Here is a 26,039-nt window from a genome sequence, read left to right as displayed (position 1 = left end):
GTTATCCAAGGCAGGCATGTAAAGAATGACTGTCTGAAGAAAACAGGTACAAAGAGATACCACTCCTAGTGAACCCTCTTAATTTCTAGTAATTTGTATCTGAGGAACTTCCTGAGCCTTGACTGTCTTGGATTTATGTGACAAGGATTTGGTAGCAGGGGGGCTGCAGGGGTGGCCTCTGTGAGCAGTGCCCAGCAGCTGCCCCATGTCAGATCAGAGCCAGCTCCAGCCAGCTCCAAAAGGGACCCACTGCTGGCCAGAGACAAGCCACTGAGTGACACTGGTTGGGCCTCTGGGAAAGCAGATTTAACAATGGAAAAGAAAAAAAGAAAAAAAGAAAAAAAAAACACAGGTGAAAGGAAGGGAAGTGGTTTTAGTTTGCCTTTAGCTTCTCACTGTTCCAGTCTGCTAGTGATAGGCAATAAATTATATTAATCTCCCTATGTTGAGTCTATTTCACCTGTGACAATAATTGTTGAGTGATTTCCCTGTTCTTAACTCAACCCTTGAGCCCTTTCCGTCATATATTCTCCCCTTTTCCCTTTGAAGAGGCGGAGTGAGAGCGGTTGTGGTAGAGTTCAGTTGCATAGCAGAGAAAAACCACCACAGCCACACAGTACCCATAGTTTCACATTTAAAACCTCTGGATGGACATAACAGCCCAGAGATCTCTTTACAGAAGCCAAAGACAGCTATAGTGTCCTGTATAATGCTTGCCCACAAGCCTCCTATCAATCATCTAATGAAAAATACTTCCAGCTATATTTAAAAATCTACGCAGGAGGTTAATATAAAATGTAATCTTAATGGCATCTTCTAACCTGCAATCAGTTGTGTTAGCCTAACTTACAAAGGTGCCAAGAGCCAAAGAGGAAAATGAACACATTCATTTTATTCTTTTTTATTTATAATAAGATCTATACTGAGATGTGGAAGCTATCAACTAGCAATGTATTTTTCAGTTATGGTCAAATGCAGGAGATGACGGGAACCAGCAACACCGTTTCTCACCTGCTGCAATTTAATCAATGCTGTTATTCATGCCTTTAGCTATATACAGCACCTGTTTTCCACTCCCCAGTTTTAATGGGAAACTAACCAACCCAGTGGCACTTACTGAACAATAATTAAAAAAATCTTGTATCTGAGGGGCTTTTGAACAAGTCAACAGTACTATTTAAAAATGGCTACTTTAAGATATTGAAAAAGTCTTACCCCTAAGACCTGCAGAGCCCATGGATGTCTTCTCTTGCTGGTATTGCTCTCTCTGTTGCTGAGCAAGAGGTAGGGTCTGTCCCTTACAGTTATATGATGTACAGTACTTAATGACTTGTTCATAGGCACCTTTCATAAAGCAAACCTCTGGTTTGTCCTAAAAGAGAAAAGAACTATTTGCACACATGTATACATACAAGAACACACACTGTGTGCGTGCATATGTACACAATAAGAAAGAATGGCACATCTATACTTCTTGGAAAAGCCTTCAGAACATATAAGGAAGATCAAATCTATGCTTCTAAACCTAAAAATCTGTTACTTGAAGTATCTCTCTACACAGTATATATTTAAGAGTGTTAATACCAAAATAGCCAAGATAATGATCAGTATCTCATTTCAGTAGACATCAAACACTTTAGACATTGTGAGGTCACAGTTTATAAACAAGAGGCCATGCAAAGGATAGCAATGAACCCTACACAGAATGTAGGACTTGAAAGATCTCTAGTTCATCATCTGACCACCTGTTTTCCTCCATAGGTCATTAAATATCACCTTTAGCATTGTATCACATAACTTCAACATTTTTCAGAAAGACTTGTAGCCTTGATGGCAAAGTGCTAAAAATCCACCATTTACCTTCAACATTTATTCCAGCACTAAATCAACTCATCCTTTCCCTTCCCCTCCCTTCCATTAAGAATTACTGCCTCGGCTCAATTTCCAATCACTGATTCTCATCTTCTCTCCCCTGTTGTGCTAAAAAGCTCTTTTTAATACATCTATTTTCTCCCTGTGAAGGTGTTTGTGCACAGTCATCAAGATACCTCAATTTTTCTGATAGGCTTAAATGACAGAGCTCTAATTCTACTGTATCTTTTTAGCCTTTGAATAATTTATGCTCCTTTTTAAACCATTTCCAATTTTCAACAATCTTTTAAAAATGCTCATACGAAAACACATCAGACACAGTGAATCAGGGAGTAGGAACTGCTTGATGATTTTTCTACTTTTCATACAGACAAGGATTATACCACCTCATTCTCCATAAAGAAAAATGGAGTCAAATGCATTGTTTCCAAAGCAAAGATTTTGCTGCAATAATGAATGACTATTTGCAAGATATTTTTTGTCAGAAATACTATGACATTTTCCACAAATCCAGTATCTGTTGTTGAACATATCTCCGGTTACCAGACTGGCAGTGATTATGTCAATATTCTTTACAAAAATATTCAGATTGGTCTAAATGAAATATACACGTAAATATGTACATGAAAGCACCAGAAGATGGAAAAGGAGATTTAAGAATTGCTTGTATTCATAATCCAAAACATGCTAACATAAATCCTGTGAACACTGAGCAATGTGCTGTCCACACCAAAACCAGAAAAACTATGTTTTCAAACAAAAGCATTTTTTGACTATTCAACACCTACACATCTTCTTGCTTTTAATTCTCCATGTAACTACGTAGCCCTGAAACAGCAGAAGATTCACAGACTTGCTTTAAATGTTTGATGAGGGAGGAGAATGAAGAAATGCCAGGTAGACATTCAAAGTCTCAGATATCAAAATGCTTAGAATTATTTCCCAGTATGCCTTTTATAGAAAGAATTTTTTGTCCTTCTTAATCTCTTTCAGAACTTGAAGCTGAAACTAGATAATCAAACCATATTCCCAAGACAGTGCACTAACACCAGCTTGCCATAGTCTCTGAAGTGAAAAATGAGGACATTAACCAGGGTACATAACTATTCTACAGAGTCAGTGCACAAGAAAATTGTGATTGAAATTTACCTGCTGTGCTCTGTGAACACATTTAACAGCCATCCATTTTTGCTCTGAGCTGAAGGGATATTCAGCCTTCCTTACATAGTCCTCCTGGATCCCATCTAAACCCATCTGCATAGAACAGAAAAAGCAACATAATGTAAGCACCTTTATTTTCCAAACAACTAAACAATTTATTGAGACTTCTTAGTTAACAATAAATCACTTTCATTTCCTAAATTGCATTTCAGAACATTGCTCCACGTAGACAAACTTCTGAAAAACAAGAACCAGAAGAACCTAGTAGCTTCTTTGAGGCTTCAGCATAAGTTAGACCATTTCAGTGTATATCTTCGATTCAAGGATCTTGATATATGTTCCAGATTATGACCATCCACAGACAAAAGTTTTGCAATGACTGCCAATTTAGTTCTTTGTTTGACAAAACACATCCAAAATCCCAGTGCATTGTTTTTTTAATCTATTCAGTTTCTCTTCTAAAAGGGCCTAAAAAATTATTAGACAAGAGTGGCAGTCTGGAGGACGCAAGTCATTGATTTAAAGTTCAAATTATCTAACCTGAAATGTCTTTTTTTTTTTTTTTTTTTTTTTTTTTGCTGTTATGAATTTCCCCAAACGATTGATGTAAAACTAACCATAAAGATTCCAGGCAAAACGCATTTCATCCCCCACCCCAAAACGCAACTCAGTGAATTCCATGCTCTCTCCTTACTTAGCCAAGTCCAAGTGCCAATTAAAAAAAGAAGCTTAAGTAGCAGCCTGCCATAAGCCATTCTCAAGTACTTATGGACCTTCACATCTCCTTCACTACCTCCCTTTCCTGCCACAGATGTGAAAGAACCCCTGTTCTTCTCTGTTTCTATGGGCTCTTGACAAAATAACATCACTTTAGACCTTTCCAGTCAAAGACTGTAGACTTGGAATGAAATCTCAGCAAGATGGTATCTCAGTCCTCAGTTACACAGGGAGGAAAAAGATTGTAATGCATTCACCTTCCAGTATTTTTATGAGTCTATTTACCTTCACAGAAAAATCAAGTACTCAGATATCTTGCTATGTTTCTCAGTAACTGAGTGTCACAGCATAAAAAAAAGCATTTAACCAGAGTGTCCACAATTCAAACTACCTGTGCCCAGCACTTAAATGGTACCGTAAATGGTGCAGCCACCAATATATCAGTCATCAACTTATTAGTACTCCTGATGAGAACTGGGAAAGAGCACAGTCAATATGCAACAGGTAAATTAACCTATGGCAGACAAAATAGCAGTACTGCGTGCAAAAGGATAAAAAATATTTTACTTCAATTCTAAATAACTTTTATCTTTCAGAATGCCCAGAGATTTCTAAATGGTAAGAAACACAAGAGATGAGCGGTTGCAATACAAATCTAGGAGATGCAAATAAGGGAAAAATGAGGAAAAAAAAATACATTTCTACACACTTGCCACCTACCATGAATCAAAAAAGCACCATTAAGTACCCACCTTCATAGCAAGTGCAATTAAAGCTCCTTCTGTTGGCTTCCCCATTAAGGTGTTGTTTCTAATCACAGCATCATTACACACACAGCCAGCCTAAAAGATGAGGACGGAAAGGGGAGAAAACACAACACAGAGTAAATGTCATGCATAACTCTTGTGCTATCATCAATTAAAAGAAACCTGTCTCTGCCAGTATCTCACCTCAACAATTCTGCTAATGGACGGGTTGTTATAACCATGAATAACTTCACCATCAAGCATCACTTCTCCAAACCTGTTATAACCTACTCCAGTAACCTGTAAGACAAAGAGCCAAAGGTAGCATGCAATGTAACATTTGCTGGGTTCTTAAACTGTTTTAATCTCAGCTTTTCACTACGAACTATAGAAAGCTAAAACAATGTCGTGCATAATGATGCATTTTACCCTGTGTGAATAGAATTCTCTACTTAACATCTAATGTAGCAGGTACCAGATTAGGAAAAAAACTCTGAGGCAATGGAGTTTTTCAATTAAATATTTTAGGCATTATTCTTCAAAAATTTAACAATTTTATTCCCATCTCCTTACTCAATTGGGACATTTTTTTTCTCTCCTTTACTCCTTTTGCTTTCTAATTTTTTCCTCCTATTCCTAGTTAATAATGCATACCCCCTGCAGGAGAATGGAAGTACACAGCCAAGACCTACTTTCATGCAGGAAGAAGAAAATCATAGTTGAATGGCCTCTCAGCTGAGACTTTTGAGAGGTGTTAAAAACAGTAAAACTGTATATTTAATGCATAAAATACAGGCATCCCATTAGGATCCCAGAAGTCTTCAATTCTATGGCATTAACAGCTAGTATATTTTACAGCTATTTCAAATTCTCTTTCCATTAGGACAAAGAAGTTGATTTCACACAGCTATAAACAAATTATGCTAGTAGTAAAGAAAAAAGCAATTAAAGCATTCCTATAAAAATTTAAGAATAGAAAATAAGTACCAAGAAATATAAGCAAACATAGGTAAATAACAGGAAAGGATAAAGAAAATTCCAGTATTTACTATTCCAAAAAAAAAAAAGTAAAGCTAATGGAGGGTTTTGTCAATGTGAATAAAACCCTAAGCATGAGGAGTTCAGGAATTCATGAACTTGTTTAAAGTACACTCCCATGGAACTACATATAGAAGCATGCCTTGCTGCTTTTCCATTCCTATTGCTTTTGCTTCTCTTTTGTGCATTTACTTCAGCCTTTGCAGCAAACACCCAACCTCAACCACAGCTTTATGTCCTGCCTCTACTTTAAACTCCATCCATTATGAAAAAAGCAAGTATGATAGTGCACTTGTAAGAAGGGTTCATACTACACATCATCTTTTAGCCAAAATCTGGATACCCCTCCTATTTCAACTGTTCTTGACATATACATTTTGTTTTTATGCACCTGCTACAACAGGTGCATAAAGTCCCATTTTCCACACTGAAAAAAAATGCCAAGTCTCATTTTTCTCATGCATCTCAGTATCTTTTATTATGACCTACAGAACTTTATATATTATATAAAGCGAATTCTTCTATAACCACAGAATGCTTGGATAATGCAGCTCAAAATCTGAAATACTAGATGAAGAACAGAATTAGCTAGAAATTGAGGAACTGAGATTTGGTGCAACTAATTTACACTTCTTTAATTAATGCTTTAAATGAAGTATAATCAAGAATATCTCAGGTGATACATACAGTGAAGTAGAAGCAAAATTTAAGTCTAACAGAGCTTCAACCACATACCTCAGCATGTTGCCCGTCTGAAGTAAAAATATGAGTAACGGTCATTTCATTCTTTGTCAGAGTTCCAGTTTTATCTGAACAAATTACATTGCAACAACCTGAAATAACCAATTAATACTTGTAAGACAAGGCCTGCCTAGAATAAAATGAGTGGCTAACAAGAACAAGAGCATTCAAGACATGCAAATTTCTAGAAACGCTGCAGCTGTCCTTGGGAAAAAAAAAAAAAAAGAAAAAAAAAGATGGGATATAATAAATACAGGAAATTTTCAGCTATTCATGAATAGCTGTGCAAAGTTCTTCACAAGTTTGTTTGGTAAATTAAAAAAGCTAATTAAAAGCCCAAATTGACAAGTTGTCCCAAGTGGTTCCATTCATTACCTCCTTAATTTTACTCTGATGCATCTCAAACTATACTCCTAAAGACTCAATTGGAACTACCATTGAGGAGGAAAGTTAAGAGCCTGCTTTACAGCAGTCATTTTTCTCAATCTATAAGTGTGACTTAATACTAAAGCCACAATTTTTAATGAGATTAAAAAGATTACAGAAATGTGGAAATATATACTTGCTCTTTTAAGTCAAGAAAAGTATTTTGAAACAGTGTTGCACTGTTTTGACATTCCTTGACCCAACAGCAGAAATTGAAAAAGCAACAAAAAAGCTTGCAATACTAATTAAACTGCTAAAGGCATTAGAAAAAATATTCCTAGTCTTCAAAGGAGAAATTCAACTGCAGCAGAATTACTTAAATTACGATTTCTGTTTCTTTTTCATATACTATGAATTACATGTTTCATGACTGAAACTACGTACAGAATGTTTCCAAGCTTACATCTTTTAAATATTTTAGGTTTTAATATAAGCAGCACAACGTCCTTAAGGTACATTTTGATTATAAAGATTTTTTCCGATATGCAAACTTGGATTTGTTTCCAACTGTCAGAAACACTCAAATTTACGCCAAAAAAAGTTGATTTAAAGACTGTTTCACAAATCTGTTATTTAGCAAGAACATCTCAGAGCTAGCTAAAAATACTTGTACTGACATATTTTCACTGTTCTACTGTGAACGAAGAGTACTCCATACATCTAGTTACACATGCAGGTTTGAGTGTTACTAGTGTGACATGTAATTAATCAACAGACTGCTTACTGCAATTCAAAAACCGAGTGCTGATAGGGCACACAAAAGCATAGACTTGAATTCTAACTGCTCATGTAAAAGACACTCAGTTTCAAAATGTTTTAAAGATACCCCCACACTGCCAGCAAATAAGAACACCTGCTTCATTTACCATTAGCCACTGAGATTCTTACTGATTTTGTAAGATTTATATCCAACTACCATCTCTAAGTTAGTCTTGCCATACCTAAGGTTTCAACAATAGGGAGCTTTTTTACAATAGCCCGTTTCTTCACCATTCTCATCACACCCAGTGCCAGTGTCACTGTTACCACAATTGGGAGCCCTTCAGGGATTGCAGCTACAGCCAAGCTGAAACAAAAATAAATACACAAATCTTGTCTTAGAATGTCATAGATTAATACATAGTAATAACGCATTCACAGCTGAGAGCATTGCTTCTGTACTTATCTGTTAACAGAGGTTAAAAGTGAAAGGAAACAAATGTCATCTGATTCTATTTGTATACCACTTAAGACACATACTGAAAACAGTAACAATGTACAATGGCTTAGACACTTCTACCCATACAAAAAGAAGAAAAACTGGGAAAAAAAACAATTTTACTTTTGTTTTGCATACATGAAAAAACTACTGAGGACTGTGCAAAGCAGTCCAGGTTGTGAAGAATACGTGTAGTCATCACTAAAAAGAAAGATATGCCACCACTCTCTGCCCTATTCACTGTCCATGTAATAGCAACCCAGCAACTTTTCTGAGAGTAGAGAGCTAGAGCATAAAAACTCAGTGTTATTCTCAGCAGACAACAGCCTGGAATTAAGTTTTTGTGATGTGCTGGAAAATGAGCTAATGAAGTACACAAGTAATTCAGTTTTATTTGATGCTACTTATAATACTGCATTTTCTTTATTTACTCAGTGACTGAAATTCAAATTGCACAACTCTATTGTCTGTTTACAGATGTTCCCAAAACTCTCAGAAACCTCCACACAAACACACAATTTAAGAGACAGACAAGTACGTCCTGTATCATTAAAAATGAATACGAATTTGCTTTTTTAAGCACAAAATCTGGTTTTACTTTGTATTACTTATCTAAAGAGACTGTGTGCAAGCACATTATAATATACATCACTAGCTTTCACACGCATCCTGTCATGCATAATCAACACTATTTAAAAAATACATATACCTTACCTCACTCCAATTGTGAACATATCAAGAATATGTTTTCCTTGCAACCAGCCAACCAGCATAATAACTCCTATGAAAAAAACAGTTGTCATGGTAAATACAAAAAACAACGTGCACTGTAGCCTATCATTAAAAAGAACTCAGCCAAACTTATCATTATGCTGCCTATAAAAATCCATTGTTTCTATCACTGTTGGAGCATGATTCCATTAGTACAGCAACGGTGAAGAAAATTTTTGCCAGTCAAGTTGCCCAATCATACCAGCAGTGAAAGACTCATGCACACCTTGAATCAGAAGAGACACTGCAACTTGAAGCATTTAGAAGGCCAAAAGAAGTCAGAAAAGCATGTTAGTGGGCAGAAGTAAACTTGCATTATAAGGGGGTTTGTTATGTCACATCAGTAATCTTCAGATTATTACTTGCATGAACTCATTAAACACTGGCAAACAAAATCAGAAGTCAAAATATCTAAAAGGAGATCAAGTCCCTCAGTTTTCCCAAACCCATCGGTTTGTTTCAGTTACAAAGTAATTTGTAGTTGTTTTGCATAAATCTCTTACCTATGATACCAAAGGAATACAAGGAAAGCTGTTTTCCTAAGAGATCCATGCTCTTCTGCAGAGGTGTCTTTGGAGCCTTGGTGAATGGTAAACACCCAACAGTTAACAAGCAGAAGTTAAAAGCATAAACTGTATCCTATTTCTTCAGGTATGCAAGCTTCAAGGCCTTGTCTTGAAACTAACTGACCAAGATGCAGTTATACAGTATGTTTCCATGTGTTTACTTTGTGAAAGCACAAACTACTTTGTTCAATTCTCATGTAGAAATCAAGAAGTTCAAGGAATACTTCAATGAAATGAACTTTTTTTTTTAGAAAGATCCTTTGGGAGTTTTGTGATGTCTACAGCAAAATCTAATACAAAAGGTCATATCAAGGATTTAAAAAAAAAAAAACATGGGCTAAAAAACAACTGCATTTCTTCTAGACAGAAAAGTTCTTGATAACAAGAACAAAACTGACTTTTCAAGGCAGAGGCATTAAAGCCCTGGAAGGCCAATTATATTTCAGGAGGAATTTGCTAACAAGCTGCAGAAAATACAAGTTAGCCAAATAGGAAGCTATAGAAACATTTAGTGCCAAAAGATGTATAAAAAAAGAGGAGGGGAACACCAAGAAAAAAAATAAATAAAGAGATGATAAAAATTAGGAACATAGATTTTTATGTTAACATATGGTAGACCTACAATATGGAAAGTATAGTAATAAAAAGGAAACTGCATCAGTGTAAAATCTTTGTTCTACAAGGTACGAAAACAGTGCACACATTACATGGGAGTTCTGATACTGGGTTTGATTCACCCTTACCTTCAAAATCTACTTTTAAAATAAGATTACTGCAACAAGCATCATAAACATAACTCCACAATACTCTGATACTTCAGAACGTTTGTGTAAAATGTGCACGCTTTTTGTTGCTGGTTCTTTCTTCATTAATAAATGCAATTGCTCCAATATAAACTATGTATCATAATCATATTTTCCTCACATGTGTAATAAAGTGGATTACATTCTGCATGACAGAACAGCAGTATTCCCTTGAAAGGTCTAGTAAGGCATTGCAGCTAACAACGTGAGGTCAGTGATACACCCCCAGCTGACATATTTGATGCCTCACCTAATGCCCTTAGTTGTTCTGTTCTGGCAGATTTCAGAAATGTAATTTGGAAAAAAAAAAAAAAAATGTACTGCCTATACTAGGCCTGATCATGCCCTGACAGCTGAAAATAGACTGTCACCTTATGACCCTATGTTGGTCAGAGAGCCAGGGAAGAAGTTAGAAGGCTGTTGAAACACAAAGTACTCCAAGAGTCTGACTTTCCATGTGGATCAGAGCACTGCAATAAAGAAAGTTACTACAGGAGTTTAGTATTTTGAAGTCAAAGGGAGCTCTGTAACCTTGGAAGGATGGGCTAGAGATCATGAAGCAGCGGGAAACAAATTCATAACCCGAAAATACACCGCTCCTCAAGGGAAAACATAGTCCTGTGCATGCAGCATACAAATCTGTCATAACAAATACCTTTTGCACAAACATACTTGAAAAAATACACTACCACAAATTGCAGCAAGATTTGTTACATCCTTTAAACGCTTCAGAAAATTATTTTAAGAAATAACATTTTTAGGTCACTAATGGTGCATTTTTACACTGAATCCAATTAATACTTTCATGTTCAAGAGAGATTTGTTTCACTAGAGAAAAGAATAGTATTAAAACGAATGTAATTAAATCTAACAAAGTTCCTATGAAATAAACTCCAAAAATACAGCTTTAATGAATGAATAATTTAATGTTGTTTCTAAATATCCATTCTTACCTCTTCTGCTTGCATCATTTTAAAAACCTCTCCAAATTCAGAGTTTTCTCCTGTTCCAATAACAATGCCCTAAAAAAAATAAAATAAACATCACACCACCAAAAAGCAGTCATTTCAGATCTGAAGTTTTAAATTAAACGTATGTGATTGTTCTTGACAGCTTTGACTTAAGTAGTCAATGGGCAAATGCCATTTAAACCGCTACAATTGTTAGCCTTATTAAGGCAAATAGGATGTATTTTTGTTAAAAATAAAAAATAAAATTTCACCCCCATGAAACAAACTGCTATTCTGTACTGCTGAAGTACAGCAACTACCTGTAACAAAATGCCAATAACGCAACATCCAGCTAGCACCAAACATATCTGTAATTTCTTTTACAGGTTTTCAAACTCTAACATATGAATGTAGTTCTGCAAGTTCACAAATACCAAATCCTAGATAGAAGGGTTTCACACCATCTGTTCCCTGAAAATCTGAGGGCTCCTGGCCATGGATTTTTTCCCCCCCGTGTCTGAAAAAGCACCATTGAGAACAGCTTTGCATTGTATCACAGTAAAGTCATCCTCATCCTTATTTCCAGTAAACATTTCTATTCCTACTCCATTTCTACTATTTAAGAAAAAATAAAACATACTTAGTCATTAAATAACAGTTATCAACAGGTAAGTTAAAATTAAAAATAACTGGTTTCATTCAAATAGTTAAAACACTGAATATATTGTTTCCTATCAATAATAATTTTACCTTTGCTTTTCCACATCTGACCAACGTTCCCATGAAAGCAATATTGCTCCTTGAAGTAAGGTCTCCATTGGTTGCTGCTGGCTGAGGAGCTATAGATTTAGAGCAAGGAGCTGTCTCACCCGTGAGACTGGATTCATCAATAGAAAGGTCCGCAGCCTTTGAAAACAAAATATATAGAGTAGGTAAAAAGCATAGCAATAATCTTTCGTAAGTAGTTGAAGTCATAATAAAAAAGTTTCCCAACTCTGGCCATGAAAAATATACCTAATTTATTCATATGACAAGAAACCATGTATCAATATTGACCATATTTTCAGAACCAGCACAGCAGCAGGCATTCCTACAGAACACTGCAGCAATAAATTTGCTTTGCAAAGTCAAAGTTTACTCCTAATTTTATGTTTATGACTTTCTCTACAAAACAGTCAAGAGGTTGTAACTGTGATGCACTCCATTACCAAATAATACAATTAACTGAGACTGTAAATGTAAATGTAATATCCTTTCAATTCTTTCTCTGTCCATTTCCTCCTATCTTGTTCATTAAGAACACATAACAAAATACATACAGTGGGTTTTTGTCCACAAAATGTCTCTAAGGAAAATGCCATTCAGGCAACAGGCAAGGCTGGATCAACTTTTTTTAGGTTTTGCTTTTGTGTTTTTTGGCAACAAGTGCACATAGTAGGAGAAGGAAAAGGGAAAAACTGAATTAACATTACTCAAATGTTTGATAGGTGAAGACAAGAAAGACTGTTTTCTATAAACAAAACATAAAACAGAGAAATATATAATAAAAATAGAAATTTAAATGTCTTTCCCCAACTGACATCACTTTTAACATTTTCTATTGACTTTAATGGATCATGAACAAAGTCAAAGCTTGAAGCATAAAATTCTACTGATGCAATCCAGGTAAAATAATTTTGCAGTATTAAAAATTATGAAGTCATTACTTGTGAATATATCACTAAATTTCAATATATCTGTATTGAGAAAAACAGCATTAAAAGGATGCTTAATAAAACTAAATTACCAAAAAAGCTCTTTGAAAAGATATCACTTGCAAGAATCATTCACATTGCATTTGGTACCACCATACTATAGCACACCAGTCTGAGGTTCAAAGTAATTTTTGCTTTATTCTCTTAAGTGACATGTTACTCCAGTAACTCTTGCACTCCAGTTCCAGCTGGACAACAAAATGAACAAAGGCATACTAAATCAAAAATTTAGTCAATGTTCAGAAGAGAACAGTACCCTTACTAAAGTGCTTTCTGATTACATTCCTCTAATTCTTCCTGTTCTCTCAAGTATGTACCAGGACAGTACCCATTTTTAAAAGATGGATGCTGTATCAATAAAGGAAAAGGGGCACTTATCAAAAACTGCAAGGAATGTTTCAAGCAAAGCCATAAGGAATGATTAGCTCCGGAAAGTTCTACAGCAATTTTTATTTGCAACATATTCCTCAGACTCCAAACTGAAACAGGATGTTCAGATTTATCCATGAGCTCTGAAACACTTGTCATCACTAGTGAAGTCAATTTTGTTCAAAACTGAAGTTGCTACAGGCATGTTAGTTGTAGTGTTCTGGATTTAAAGAGTATTACTAGAAAACTTGACAGAGGACTCATTAACCTGCACAAAACTTAGGCCAGAAAAGGTCATTCTATAATGTTTTGGAAAACAAGATTGCCCCACAAGTCCAGCAAAGAAATTTCTTCTCTTATATATATGTATACATGAAAACAATATATAGAAAAATAAGACTTCAGAAAGTAAACAGCACTTAATTAGCATTTCTATAAGTTTCTAAGACAGTATTATTTGAACACGCTAAAGAAATCTGATTTTTTATCTGAAAAGACAACCTTTTGTGATCCCACAAGAAAGGTTATCTCAAACACAAACCTTCACGGAATCATAGCAGTAGGCATTCCTGCACAGATTGTACATTTGCTTCTCCCTCCACTTTTTTCCATGTGAGAACATGAAGGCACGAGGTTAGGCCTAGCAGCTTTTAAGAATTGACTGCTTTGGCCGCAAGTCCAGAACACAAAAAATACAAATTGTCTTTTTTGTACTGTTTCTGATTATGGACTTACATTGAAATATCTATTTGCTTTGTTTATATCTCTAATGTAATATCTCCTATTTATACAGGAGGATAAATTAAGCATATCAGAGTTTTCTGGTGATCATAGTTAGCCTTTTTACAGAAGATTGGACTTGAAGTTTCCAGAAGAAGGCATGTACATTTTGCCAAGTAAGACAGATGCATCATACACACACGTGTATATATAACAACCCCCACTGTGTGGTAGAGATTTCCAAGGCCAGAGCAAGGCAATTCCTTATGATGACATGCTCTTATTTTCAAATATCTGCAAGAATAGTTGAAATAAAGATGGTGCAAATTTTGAGGTTGTGTAGACAGATTAGAAACTTTCAATTCCCCTTCTGCTTTCCATTGTAACAGGTCCAAGAATGCTGCTAACATGGTATGCTATGAGCTTACGAATGTGATAGAAAATGCTGCTGCAACAGCACTTCTACACTAACATAGACACTATATAATTGTTGATGGAAGAAGAAAGTGTTTGAAGTCACTAACGAAGATTATTCAGAAAAACATTAAGTACTGACTATATTACAAGGGCTAACAGATGATCCACTAACAGATGATGCAGACAAACTTCCCAAGAGCACCACAAATTTTTCTTAGACACTAGCTGGTATAGGTTTTGTCTATAAAACTAGCAGTGTTCAGAGAACACTGCAACTACACCCTAAAATTAATGCAAATATAGACACGAAATCAGCTGCTAACATATCTTACAGTTCAGACTGAAAACAGCCATTTGACTTAACATTCAGAAGTATTCAACTGAAGTAACAGACTGCATACATAAAATTGGAAAAATACTTCTTTCATTTCCTACAATCAAAACCCACATATATTAAGAATGCACAATTACATTTAGGAGTTTAATTATTTCAAAGCTTCTATCAAAATAGTTGCAAGCTCCAAACAATAATATTTATGCAGTTCAGTATTCAGTAGCTATCTTCTCTTCCCCTCTGTCCCACAAAAAGAAATGCTATTAAATATTAAAGCAAGAGTAGGTATATACCTCAAATAATCGTAGATCAGCCGGGACTCTGTCTCCAACTGACAAGCAGACTGTATCACCTGGGACTAAATCTCTTGCAAGTGTATGTTCCACTCTACCTTCTCGTACACTGTAGGCGTAAACACAAGGTCAAGGTACATAAGAATGTCTTCTCTGGCATTTTGTCTTAGAAAAGTGAAGTGTTGACTATACGTTGCAGTGCTACTGATTCCAGAAAAATACAATTTCAATTTTGCTGTTTATTTCTCTAGAAATTACACATCAGTGATATCATTTGAAGTGTTCAAGGGGCAACAACGTGGAGTAATATTTTTTGCCAATAAAACAATCTTTAAAATGAGTCAAAATAAGTTTTCTATATCAGTGTAATGCTTGCTATAAAAGGTATTAAGTTCAGTAAAAACTTTTTCTTCTACTCATTTCACATTAAACTTAACATGACTTAATTTAGGAGAGAGAGGACATACAATTCCATACCAGTGGCATTCTGGAGGCACAAGTTTACTAAGCTCTTCAAGAGATTTTTCTGATCTGTACTCCTGCAAAGACAATAAAAAAAAGAAGTGAATGTTTTTAAAATGGGCAAAACTTAAACAATAACAAGATAGATTTCAGCAGATGTGGATGTGTTCCATTAGTAAAGTTGTTATAACATTCCAAAGAATCAGTTAAGATATGCCCTACAACAGTTCCTTATTAGATATACTTTAAAAAGCAAATACAGTCGAAATACTGGAAGTTTTACAGATTTAAGAACTTGCCTACACGCGTTATTTCTGAAAAACTGGTAGAGATTCTTTGCATTTTCTTTTAATACCTTCAAGGCTTTGTAATTCTTACAGTAATGCTTCTAAACACAGGGATCAAGTTCTACAGTTTAGCAAGTTTGTACCAAAACCAGTGTTCAAACTCTAAGCCCCTGGAGAACTATGGTAATACAATTCACCTCTAATTCAGATTTTATAATAAATTTCAAGATAAACAAAGATTAAAAGCACAAACAGGAAGCTATTTTGGTTTAAGCAGACACTGAATAAAGCTGGGTATTCAAAGAATGATAATAACATTTTTATGACTTACGTTATTTAAAATATATTTTGGGGGGTAAAATTTCTGTACGACATTGCAGCCAAAGCTTTATGGTCAAAAACTGTTTTCTATGAAATCAAGTATTTTAAAGCACTTCAGCACAGTTTAATCTGAATGCTTCTTTACAAGTAGTCTTTTATTGCTGAGTATATTACCCATACAGATGCATAAATGTCAATGTAGTTAAAGCAAGAAAAATCGTGCACTTTAGAAAAGGGAAAAGACTTGGATGAAAGCACAGAGCTCTTTAATCAAGCATTGTGCAGCTGCACAACATATCAGGACAACTACTTATTAAATAGAAGAGCATACATAAAAGCAATAATCTTGTTTGGACAACAGATGTCTTACCTGAACAAAGGCAACTGTAACGACGATGAGTATTGCCTGCGAGAAAACAAAAGCAGATAAGATAAAAGAATTCCAAATGGCCATGAAAGTTACTGATCATATTTGCTTTTTCTCAACCATAGTTGTTACTACACATTAGCAATATGGTTTAGAAACAGACTTTCTCATGCTCAAAATGACCAGATTTCCCTCAGGCCTACTAAAGACAAAACAAAAAACAATGGCATTATCTCTACATCTGTTTTAGTGTCATCCAAGAACTTCAATAAGGTAATGCTACTAAAAATAAGATTGATAACTAGACAGTGACTTTGAAGTAAAATGTTAAGCGATTGTAAGCTCTCCTCTGCATTTCTAAAAGGTGAACAAGAGACAACAGTGGGGAGAGATCCAGAACACAAACAGGAAAAAAAAAAAATGTCTGAATGAAGTATGAATGGTGTTCACTGCCACAAAAACTGTTGCAAAGCATCAGATTTTGTTTCATTCAAATGACAAGATAACAGAAAGATAAAGAATAAACTGAAGACTAGAGACAGAGTTGAGGAACGGGTGTGGAGCCATAAAATATCTCGGTAAGGAAGACAAGCGGAGGAAACTTGGGAACTTTGCCCAAGACTCCCATGAAGTAAGATAATACATTGACTCAACCCCAAACAGCCAAGATCCAAACCAAAAAGGCAAATAAAAAAGTTGCCCATTAGGAATAATCCAAGAGAAGCACCAAGACCTCAATAATAAGCCTTCCCCCATATCACACACAATTCCGGGCACAACACTTCAACATGAACATCACTGGGCTTGTAAGCATTGGACGTGCAATGAGTGAATGAATGAGATCTATTAGAGAATGAGACAAAGATGAATGTTGTTTGAAGTACCATCTTCCCCCTCAATACAGTCTAGAGTTTTGCTACACTAAATACATTTGTTACTCAGACTGAGTTGTTGCACTTCTTACAATTGTATCTTAGATATGGCTATGTATCTCAGAAGTGCAATAGCAATTAATTAAGCCATTGAAGTGCACCTTGTAACTTCTAAAAAATAAGATATGACCATTTTGCAAGAGAAAAACTCTTGCAATACCATTAACTAAATCAAAGATAAAGTCTGCCTGGTTGGTGACACTAACATTAGCCTCAACGACTGAGTCCTAGTAAAAAATTATATGCATTTCTTCCTCTTTCCTTGGGGTATTGCTTCCAGAGTTACATATATGCTTCCTTGGCAAGCAGTACTAACTTCTTTTCATGCTACCTGTCACAGCTTTGATATCCTATTCTCATGTCAGTGTCTCACTTCAGGGTCTATGTGCAATGGCTTGAAACAAGAAGCCAGTATCTTCCAACTGTGAAAAGGTAGGGTGTTTTTTTGTTGTTTTGTTTTAAGATCTGAGCCCAGTTCAAGTCATCACGCAGCTCTACAGTACATTTTTTAACATCTGAACTAAAAACCTTGGCAAAAGTTGCTCAAGCCAGCAATGCTATCAAAAGAAATGTATGTCATAGATATTTAGCAGCAAATTAGTTTTGTTGCTAAGGCTCTCAGCAGAAATGTACAGACACAGAAGTTGCACTGTCATCTGAGAAAGAAGAAAAACATATTTACTCAGTGAAAATACAAGCCTTGATAACTACAAGACTAAATGGTAGGTCAGCTGTAAGCTAAATGAAATAAACAATTAATGAATTTTAACTGAACTGCACTTACTCTCCGTATTTCAAGACGCCTCTGCTAACATTCATGAGGCTGTTGAAGACTCCTTCTCAGATTGGAGCACAGACTACAGAAATTACTGCTCCCTTACACTGCCTTGCTGAAGGGTACAGGGAAATAGATTTAAGGGCACTACCAAAGGGCAAAAATATTCTGACTTTTGGCCACAACAGTTAAATACATTTAATGATAGAATAATTTTCCTACATCCAACATATGAGCACAACAGACTATACTACTATGAGTACAACTAACACTACACTCAAATTCAAATTGCATAATGTTTCTTAGAGGAACCATGTGTTCTACTGTGTCTGCAGAAAAAGAGGGGTCAGGAGCAAACCTCTGTTTATCTTGAATTAATTACAGAAACACAATTCCTCACAATATGGAGCGTGGAGGTCAGCTAAGACAAAATAAACAAACAAAAAAACCACCACAGCTACAAACTACCTCTGATCATACAGAAATCCCAATTTCTACTTTTCACCCCAAAAAGTAGAAAGGGAATACAAATTTCTCCTCAGTGTCATTTGCCCTGACAAACGCTTAGCAGCACTACAGTCACTCATTAGTTTAACACCCTATTTAATTGCAAACTTCTATGACAATTCCTTATTTCAGCTTCTATCTTCTTTCTGCTGTTTCTAGAGAGTTCAGATTAGATTTCTTTTACATGTTTTAGAAGATCACATTTTTCAAGTAAATTATCAGAAGACCTCTGTTGGTTTCACCTTGAAATTAAAGCATAATTTGAGATTAAAACATTAGACAGAAGGCACCAAAAATTGTTCCTCAGAACAAACTCCTAGACACAGATGTTCTAATCAACAAAACAGCAAAGATGTAAGATGTAGGCAGGTAACTATTAAGCTGATATTTTGATACGTACTATTATCAGTCAAGAAAAACAAAATCCCCTCACAAACTTAACAGCAGATTTAATGATAGCATATAAATTAGCTTCATTAATCACAATCGAGTGATACCATCCCACATTTGCTTTCAACATCATATCAATGCTAATGTGGTCATCCATTCTGAAGTATTGTCTCAGTAGATAAAATTTTAGTTCCTTACCACGGTGATACTGACAGCATCATCAAACTGATGCATTAAAACACTGATGACTGCAGATGCCAGGAGAAGCATAATAAGGGGATTTTTAAACTGAAATGAAACAGAACAGGAATTCAGTAATACTCCACACAGAATGACTTTTTTGCCTACCCCCCAAAGAACATCCATTTTTAAAACATATTCTTTAATTTTTATTTATTTATTTTTTTTTTTGCAATCTGCCAGCACAAACAGAATTTGACTCTGTATGGTTCAGAATTTACTTGAATTATTTTTTCTAGTATCAAAGGCTTTGAATGGACCATATTCAGTACATAACAGTAGGAAACCATTTCTTACATTCCCTGATTCACATTTTCAAGACAGAATAAAAGGATCTTTCTTCTACATGACAGATAGTTGCTGTCTCCTTTTTGAGAAATCTTACAAAAAAGTGAATCTTACAATAAAAGTGAAGGACACTCTAAGAGCACATATGATGAGCACATTCAAAGCAAATCCGTATCTTAATAAATCCTACCTAAAACAGGCTTGGATAATACTCCTTAGAAGTCTTCTGATGCATCTAACTGACATTATAGATGGATGGGAAAATGAAGTATTAATGCCAGAGGACAGCTAGTATGTAATGATGTTCCCACTCCTACTATCAGCAGAGAATGGAATTATCTTTGCAGCCACTTCCAAGTAAAACAGTTTCTCTAGAATTAACCACCCATTACTTCAGGGTTTACTTTAGAACTTAACTGTACTGCTGCTTAGACAGGCTGCAGGAAATACTAACCAAAATGTTTAACAAATTGATTAGGAAAATCTTCTGTGTGAAAAGTTGCTTTAAGTGTCTTTGCCAGGGAGAAGGGATGGAGGCAAAAGAGTGGCAAAGCAGGGGCATTTCCAAATATTCGTAGTAGATCGAGCTGAGAGGAAGAAATTTACACGTGACTTTTGCGGATTCTGCTTACCATCAGATTTCAAGGTGGACCCCATGCCCACCCTCACTTCAAAGGCAATATTTTTGCTTTCTTAAATTTCTTTTGCCCATCAAATTATTGACACTTCATATTCCATTTAAATATTTACCAATCATAAGCATTTGTGTCTGACTTGAGTGTGATTCATGCCTAAGTCTTTGCTTATAAGGAAGTTTATTCTACCTCCCCAGTCCTTGAGATATTACAGATGGTAGCCTTCTGCTAGCTATGAAATCATTCACAAACAAACCATATAACCTAAACACTGACGTACCTAAATGAAAGTTTTTTTCAATAGGTAAGATAGATACAAGTTACAGAAGAACTTCTTACTCTACTTCAGCTTACCCGCTTTTATCAGAGTACTTTCATGTACACAAAAGCTAAGACAGCAAAATTACTGACAGACTATTAAAACCTAAAAGCAGAAAAGACAAAAATCTTAACCTGGGAAATGTATTTTTTCCACAGTGGTTCATCTTCACTAATATCAAATTCATTCCATCCATGGAATGCCCGTCTATGACACACTTCACAGTTTTTTAAGCCATTCTGAAGATTAGCCTATTGAAATATACAAAAAATAACACAGTCAGCGATTACACTGTTAAGATAAGACTTCAAAATAAATTCCAACACCAAAATACAATGTCTTAGATTATAAAAATTTGGCCATCAGAAATACAAGCTTGGTACTGGTGTTTGTACAACAATAAATGCTAACTGTTTTAAAATAAAATTTGGCAGTAGTTAACAGATTCAACAAAAAAAATCACAGAATTACAGAAGCAGATGCTGTTTCACATCTCTGATTGCTAATCTTCCCTGCAGAAAACTCTTTAGCAAGCCAAACAGTTCAGACTGCTGAGAATTATGTTAGGAGTTCAGTTACCCAGCTAAATGACAGCCATAGCTTCAAATTTTTGAGTTATCAGTGACCAACGTTTATCATGATGTACTCCTCAAGCAGTCAAGCATGCAGAAGATGAAAATAGATCATCTATCAAGAAAGTTAACCCAAATTCAATGGCTCATATATCTGTCTATGGGTAGCTTTCTCAATCCTGTTCCTCCTCTTAAAACAGAGGCTGCCAAAATATATCAAAGACATTACGAATTCCTTTGAGAAATGGAAGCGATAGCTATGAAAAACAGGACAGTTTTACAGGAAGAACTCAATTCTGAAACTCAAGGAGAGTTTTATTAACAAAAAACAATCTCCAAAGCATACAGAAATCTAAAGATTTTCAAGCTGAATCATACCACCCCAAATTAACAATTTTCTCAGAAACACTGCGGATTAGAGTATTTCAAGAAACAATTTAATAATCGAGGTGCTTTTAAAAGTAGATGGTAGTTAACACCAAACAGCCTGATAATGCATGGACTCTTAGTAACAAGATCTGTTCTTATGAGATATCAAACATCATTTGGTAACATCAACACAGTCTAAAGCGATGCAAAATTACTTACTTGCAAAATGCTTGCAACTTCATCGACTGGCAATTCACTTGCTTTTTTTGAGGACAGTACAGGAATCATTGTCTCATTGTCACCGTCAGGGATTTGTTGAAGACGTGCAACCTATGAAACAAAACCAAAGTTTGAAGGGATAGGGAGCACTAACATTTCATTTCAAACAACATATACCAGATCGATGCAGTATTAATGCCATTAAAATACAGTTTTCAATAACCATTTACGCTTATAAAATAATATCTACAGATTCATCTTCTTTTCCATGCAGTATCATATCTGCAACTATGAAACAAAACACTGGACGTGCAACTGAGGGGACTATTTCTGTAATGATGTGTTAAGCAATGGCAAATATACCACTATATGTAACTGTAAGGAATCCTTTAGGTCAACAACTGATCAGGAAGTACTCACTCCAAAATAAATTTCACTTCCTGCCCTTACTTTCTACTTCCTAATGAAGTTACTCTAAGCAAGCCTATTTGTGTTTCCTTGTAGAGAAAGAAAGGAAAAACAATACTAGGAAAACCACAAGAGCACAGACGCCAGTGAAGTCACAGAATTTGACTATAGTACAAGAACTTCAAGAAGTTCTTGTACTATAATTCATTGCTATAAGAAGCAATGATTTCCTGTAATTTTTCAGAAATGAAATTTTTTGTGAAGTGCAGAGTAGTGCCTTAGCAACACTGACAGCCTGCGCTGACATTCAACGAAACTGAAGTTTCAGAACGCTTGCTTATTAAGTATTAGATGCTAAATGCTAGACACTCTTTCATCACCCCTTGTCTCCTTTACCATCACTCCATCTCACTGCACCCACAATTCATGATTTACATTTTGTCATCTACCCCACCCTTTCCCCCTGTTTACTGGAAAACACCTAAGATACAAACGTGCACACCACCGAAATAGTTCTCCCATTACACTCCCACAGAATTTGAATTGGCGGTTTTATGCTTTTATACAAGACAATAAAGGTTTTGGAATTCCTCGGTGGATGCTGAGACAAAATATAATAAAAAAAAAAAATACTCCAGGATGATAATGTGTTACAAGATTACAGCATTTTTATACCATAAAAAATCTATGACAATCTTCATTTTCTATACTACACACCGTTTTGTCTTGTACTCAAATATGATAGCTGAGATTAACTCAATTTTTGTTCTTCCAGCTGCTTACCTAAATAAGATTACACAAAGGCTTCAACGCAGAGGCCCAAGGGAACAATGAATGAAGGTGAAAGCACCACAGTAGGCACACACGTGCTTTCTCTTGAAAGAGAAATCCTTGGAAACTCTCTGCTCGCCACGTAGTTCCTAGTGGAACAGTCAACCACAAGACTTGCTCCACTGTAGTGCTAAGGAAGCAAGTCTAGAGACTAAGGTGAAACTCAGGGCAATGTGCAGTGTGTGTTCGAGCTCTTGGGAGGAGGGCATGGCAGACTAAAGACCTGTTCAGTGGCTTCAAAATTGAGGGAATCCCTTGGACTTGACCCAGCCTTGTGCAGCTTGAAGCCAGCAGGATTGTGCAGCTGGGAGGGCATCAGCAAGGGACCAAGAAGCAAAGCTCAGCTATGCTCTGTCACACCTCAACTGCAATACCTTATTCTGCTGAAAGAGTTTTGGTTTGCTCTTTTCGTTGCTATCCTTTCTAGGATGCATTTAAGCAAAAACCACAACTGGAAAGCCTGCAGCCCAACTTTTAGTGTTACAAAATCTGTCCAAAATATCCTTCGGTAGTAGGTACTTACTGAAATCTTATGTATATACGCTGATGTAGGTCTTCATTAAAAATGATGGTGACACATATTATTATATTGCGTAATATATATATATTTGCAAAAATGTTTCAGACATGGCTCAAAATATCATGCTTTTTCTTTTCCAACACTTAATATGTATTTATAGTACTTTAAAAGAACCTCACTAATTGCTTTTAACATCAGAAAAAAAAATCAGGAGTATAATTCTATTCCTAACAAGGGGTCTCTATATGAGTCATAAAGACACCAAAATTCAATGCTTTGCAAAAACAAGAAACCCAACAAATGGTACCAAATCCTTGCACCAGCAAGGTTTCACTACTCTGCACCGGAGTGGCAAACATTTGCCCTGCAGCCTAAGGCTTCTCAGATCCCTCTTCAAAGCAGAACCACATTAGAGTAACATAAGCTGGCCGTAACTGCAGCAGGAAAAAAAGGTGTTTCAGTTCAGAAGAATAGGGGCATTACAACTCTCAGCCTTAAAAAAAAAAAATATATATATATATATATATATATACATATACACACACACACACTCTTTGGCATACATGTTCAGCTCACTAAGTAAAACTTCATCACGGGAAGAGATGCAACATCACAGGCACTCAGTTTTCCATGCAGACGTGCAGCCTTTGGTTAGGTGTGACACTGCTTTGAGCAGTGTCCATGAAGCACTTTATGCTCACGAGAGTCCTAGAAAGAAATACTTGCATTCAAATCTGCCTTGCAGAACCTTCAGTATGTATCGTGCCTATCTGGGGGCTACAAATACAGACGAACTCCCCTATTCTGCTGTTAAGAACACACACAGTTAAGGCTGCTAAGCCTCTGCACATGAACCAACATTAAGTTTAAACAATTCAATTCTCAGGAAATTGCCATTGGAAATTGTGACTTTTCATACTTTGAAGTTTACAGTCAATTTCCTTTGGATTTTAACCTTCCTGCTGTTTCAGTGTTCTTGGCTCACACACTTCCTCAAACCAAACATTTACCAAGAATTTTGCCACGATCTCCCCTCTTTGATACAACACTACTGAAGAACTCATGTTCTTTTCTTTACAGTTTCCTCTCCTAAGTGCTAGCTTTTGATTTTTGTTGAATGTAATGCTATGAACGTAGTATCTAGTTACTGAACGCCAGAATTTAGGGCTGGAAACAATTAAGCCTAAATGCTATTTCAAAACAAATCCACAAACACACACTTTTGTCGAAGATCACTCAACAAAAACACTGAGCAACCACACTTTCCCAGTAAGACTAGGCAGAAATGAACTAACAGCCATTACAAATTTTAGTGCTGAGATTTTTTTTTTTTGCCCTATAGCAAGTATTGTGGCTGGTAGACTCAAACACCAGCTCCAAAAAAGGGACACACCTCATCATGTCCCTAATATTAGGGAATCAATTGGGATGGCAGAATGTCTAGTAACAAGCTCTTTAAAGGTATCTTAAAGAGTTAAGTACCCTTAAACACAAATGTTAAAATAAAGAGGTTTCATCCAAATCAACCTTCATCAGCACGGTAGAATTGTGCTAACAAAGCCTATTTTTACAACATTTTTGTGACAGGCTCAAAAAGCCTCTGATTTTAAATGTGTGTTGCATTCAAAACATCTCCCACTCCTAGGGAGAACATTGTAGAACCTTTAGGACATGAAAAAAAAAAAAAATCTACAGAGAAAATTTGGTAAAGGATTAGCAAAACAAAGGCTCAGTCTTTTCATAGCCAGCTCTTTTCTCTAGGGCAAAATTACTTATGATAAGACAATTCTGGATGGATCCCTCATCTCACTTGTCAAAAAACTCTACAATCTCTGGGTAGATTAAACTACACTTACAGTTCAGAAAATAACGATATATCCAACACTTTGCCACCAATTAAATTCAATTACTTAGCCAATAAGAAACCAATCACTGTTCCCTTCAATGGAGTGGGTTACATTGACAGATTTAAGTCAAAAAAAAAAGTTGGAAAAAGTACTTGCCATCTGCTGGGACATAATAACCATATTCAAACACGTATTTTTGCCTTTACTTGAAAAGAAAGCTTTCTTATTTAGCAGTGTCAGCAAGTACTCAATAATCCTTTGCACTGGTGCCCAGACCTGCAGGCTGGATGCCTGTGCTTCTGCAACACCTGTTAGCACATCCAACAGCAGCTTACCCTAAAAACCACAGCCTTCTATATTACAGGGGTCAGCCCACCACATACAGTAAGATCTCTTCCCATCCTATGATGTAATTCGTGTTCAAACATCCAGCAGTTGGTATCTTAAAACACTTCAGAACTTTTTGCCATTGCAGGCAAAGTTTTCATACGGATAATGGGGCTAAAAAATGACACTGGCCTATTCTTTTATACCAGTGAGACAGAATATAGCTGAAGTTTTTGGAGCAACGATTACAGCTTTCCCTTCCCCATTCACAGCTAAACCTACTAGGGAACAAAGAAGCAGAATACAAGCTAGTAAAAAAAAAAAAAAAAAAGTGGCAGCTGCCACAGGAGGGACTTTTCCTGGAGCACTTCCAACATACACACCACCATTTCTATGGCAAGAAACACACATCAATCTTGTGACCACAGAAGTGTGACTAAAGCATGTTTATCAAAACTAACGCAAGTTAATCTGGAAGGTTTACATTACTGGAAATTCAGAGTTCCTTCCTGTTTGCTCCAAAGGGAAACCTGTAATTTGTCTGACC

The 26,039-nt window shown here is 35.9% G+C and overlaps 1 protein-coding gene across 4 annotated transcripts in view; it reads right to left on the bottom strand.

Moving 5' to 3' along the window:
• ATP2C1 (ATPase secretory pathway Ca2+ transporting 1) overlaps window positions 1-26,039 on the bottom strand; it is a 49,943-nt gene that overhangs the window by 12,087 nt on the left and 11,817 nt on the right. For 3 of the 4 annotated variants that reach the window (XM_084282239.1, XM_084282238.1, XM_084282240.1), the window contains 16 exons: window positions 21,560-21,670; window positions 20,534-20,650; window positions 19,116-19,205; window positions 16,317-16,352; window positions 15,354-15,415; window positions 14,877-14,985; window positions 11,740-11,895; window positions 10,993-11,061; window positions 9,174-9,249; window positions 8,614-8,680; window positions 7,643-7,767; window positions 6,270-6,367; window positions 4,701-4,796; window positions 4,503-4,592; window positions 3,022-3,126; window positions 1,216-1,372 (listed from right to left, as the gene is read on the bottom strand). In XM_084282239.1, coding sequence (XP_084138365.1) covers window positions 1,216-1,372; window positions 3,022-3,126; window positions 4,503-4,592; window positions 4,701-4,796; window positions 6,270-6,367; window positions 7,643-7,767; window positions 8,614-8,680; window positions 9,174-9,249; window positions 10,993-11,061; window positions 11,740-11,895; window positions 14,877-14,985; window positions 15,354-15,415; window positions 16,317-16,352; window positions 19,116-19,205; window positions 20,534-20,650; window positions 21,560-21,670 — 1,564 coding nt within the window. Of the gene's footprint in view, window positions 1-1,215; window positions 1,373-3,021; window positions 3,127-4,502; window positions 4,593-4,700; window positions 4,797-6,269; window positions 6,368-7,642; window positions 7,768-8,613; window positions 8,681-9,173; window positions 9,250-10,992; window positions 11,062-11,739; window positions 11,896-14,876; window positions 14,986-15,343; window positions 15,416-16,316; window positions 16,353-19,115; window positions 19,206-20,533; window positions 20,651-21,559; window positions 21,671-26,039 lie in introns of those variants that run through there. The other variant, XM_084282241.1, reaches the window with a different exon arrangement.

Source organism: Netta rufina (assembly GCF_964035555.1).
Source record: "Netta rufina genome assembly, chromosome: 2".
Classification (NCBI taxonomy): domain Eukaryota; kingdom Metazoa; phylum Chordata; class Aves; order Anseriformes; family Anatidae; genus Netta; species Netta rufina.
This window is presented reverse-complemented; position numbering and strand designations above follow the sequence as displayed.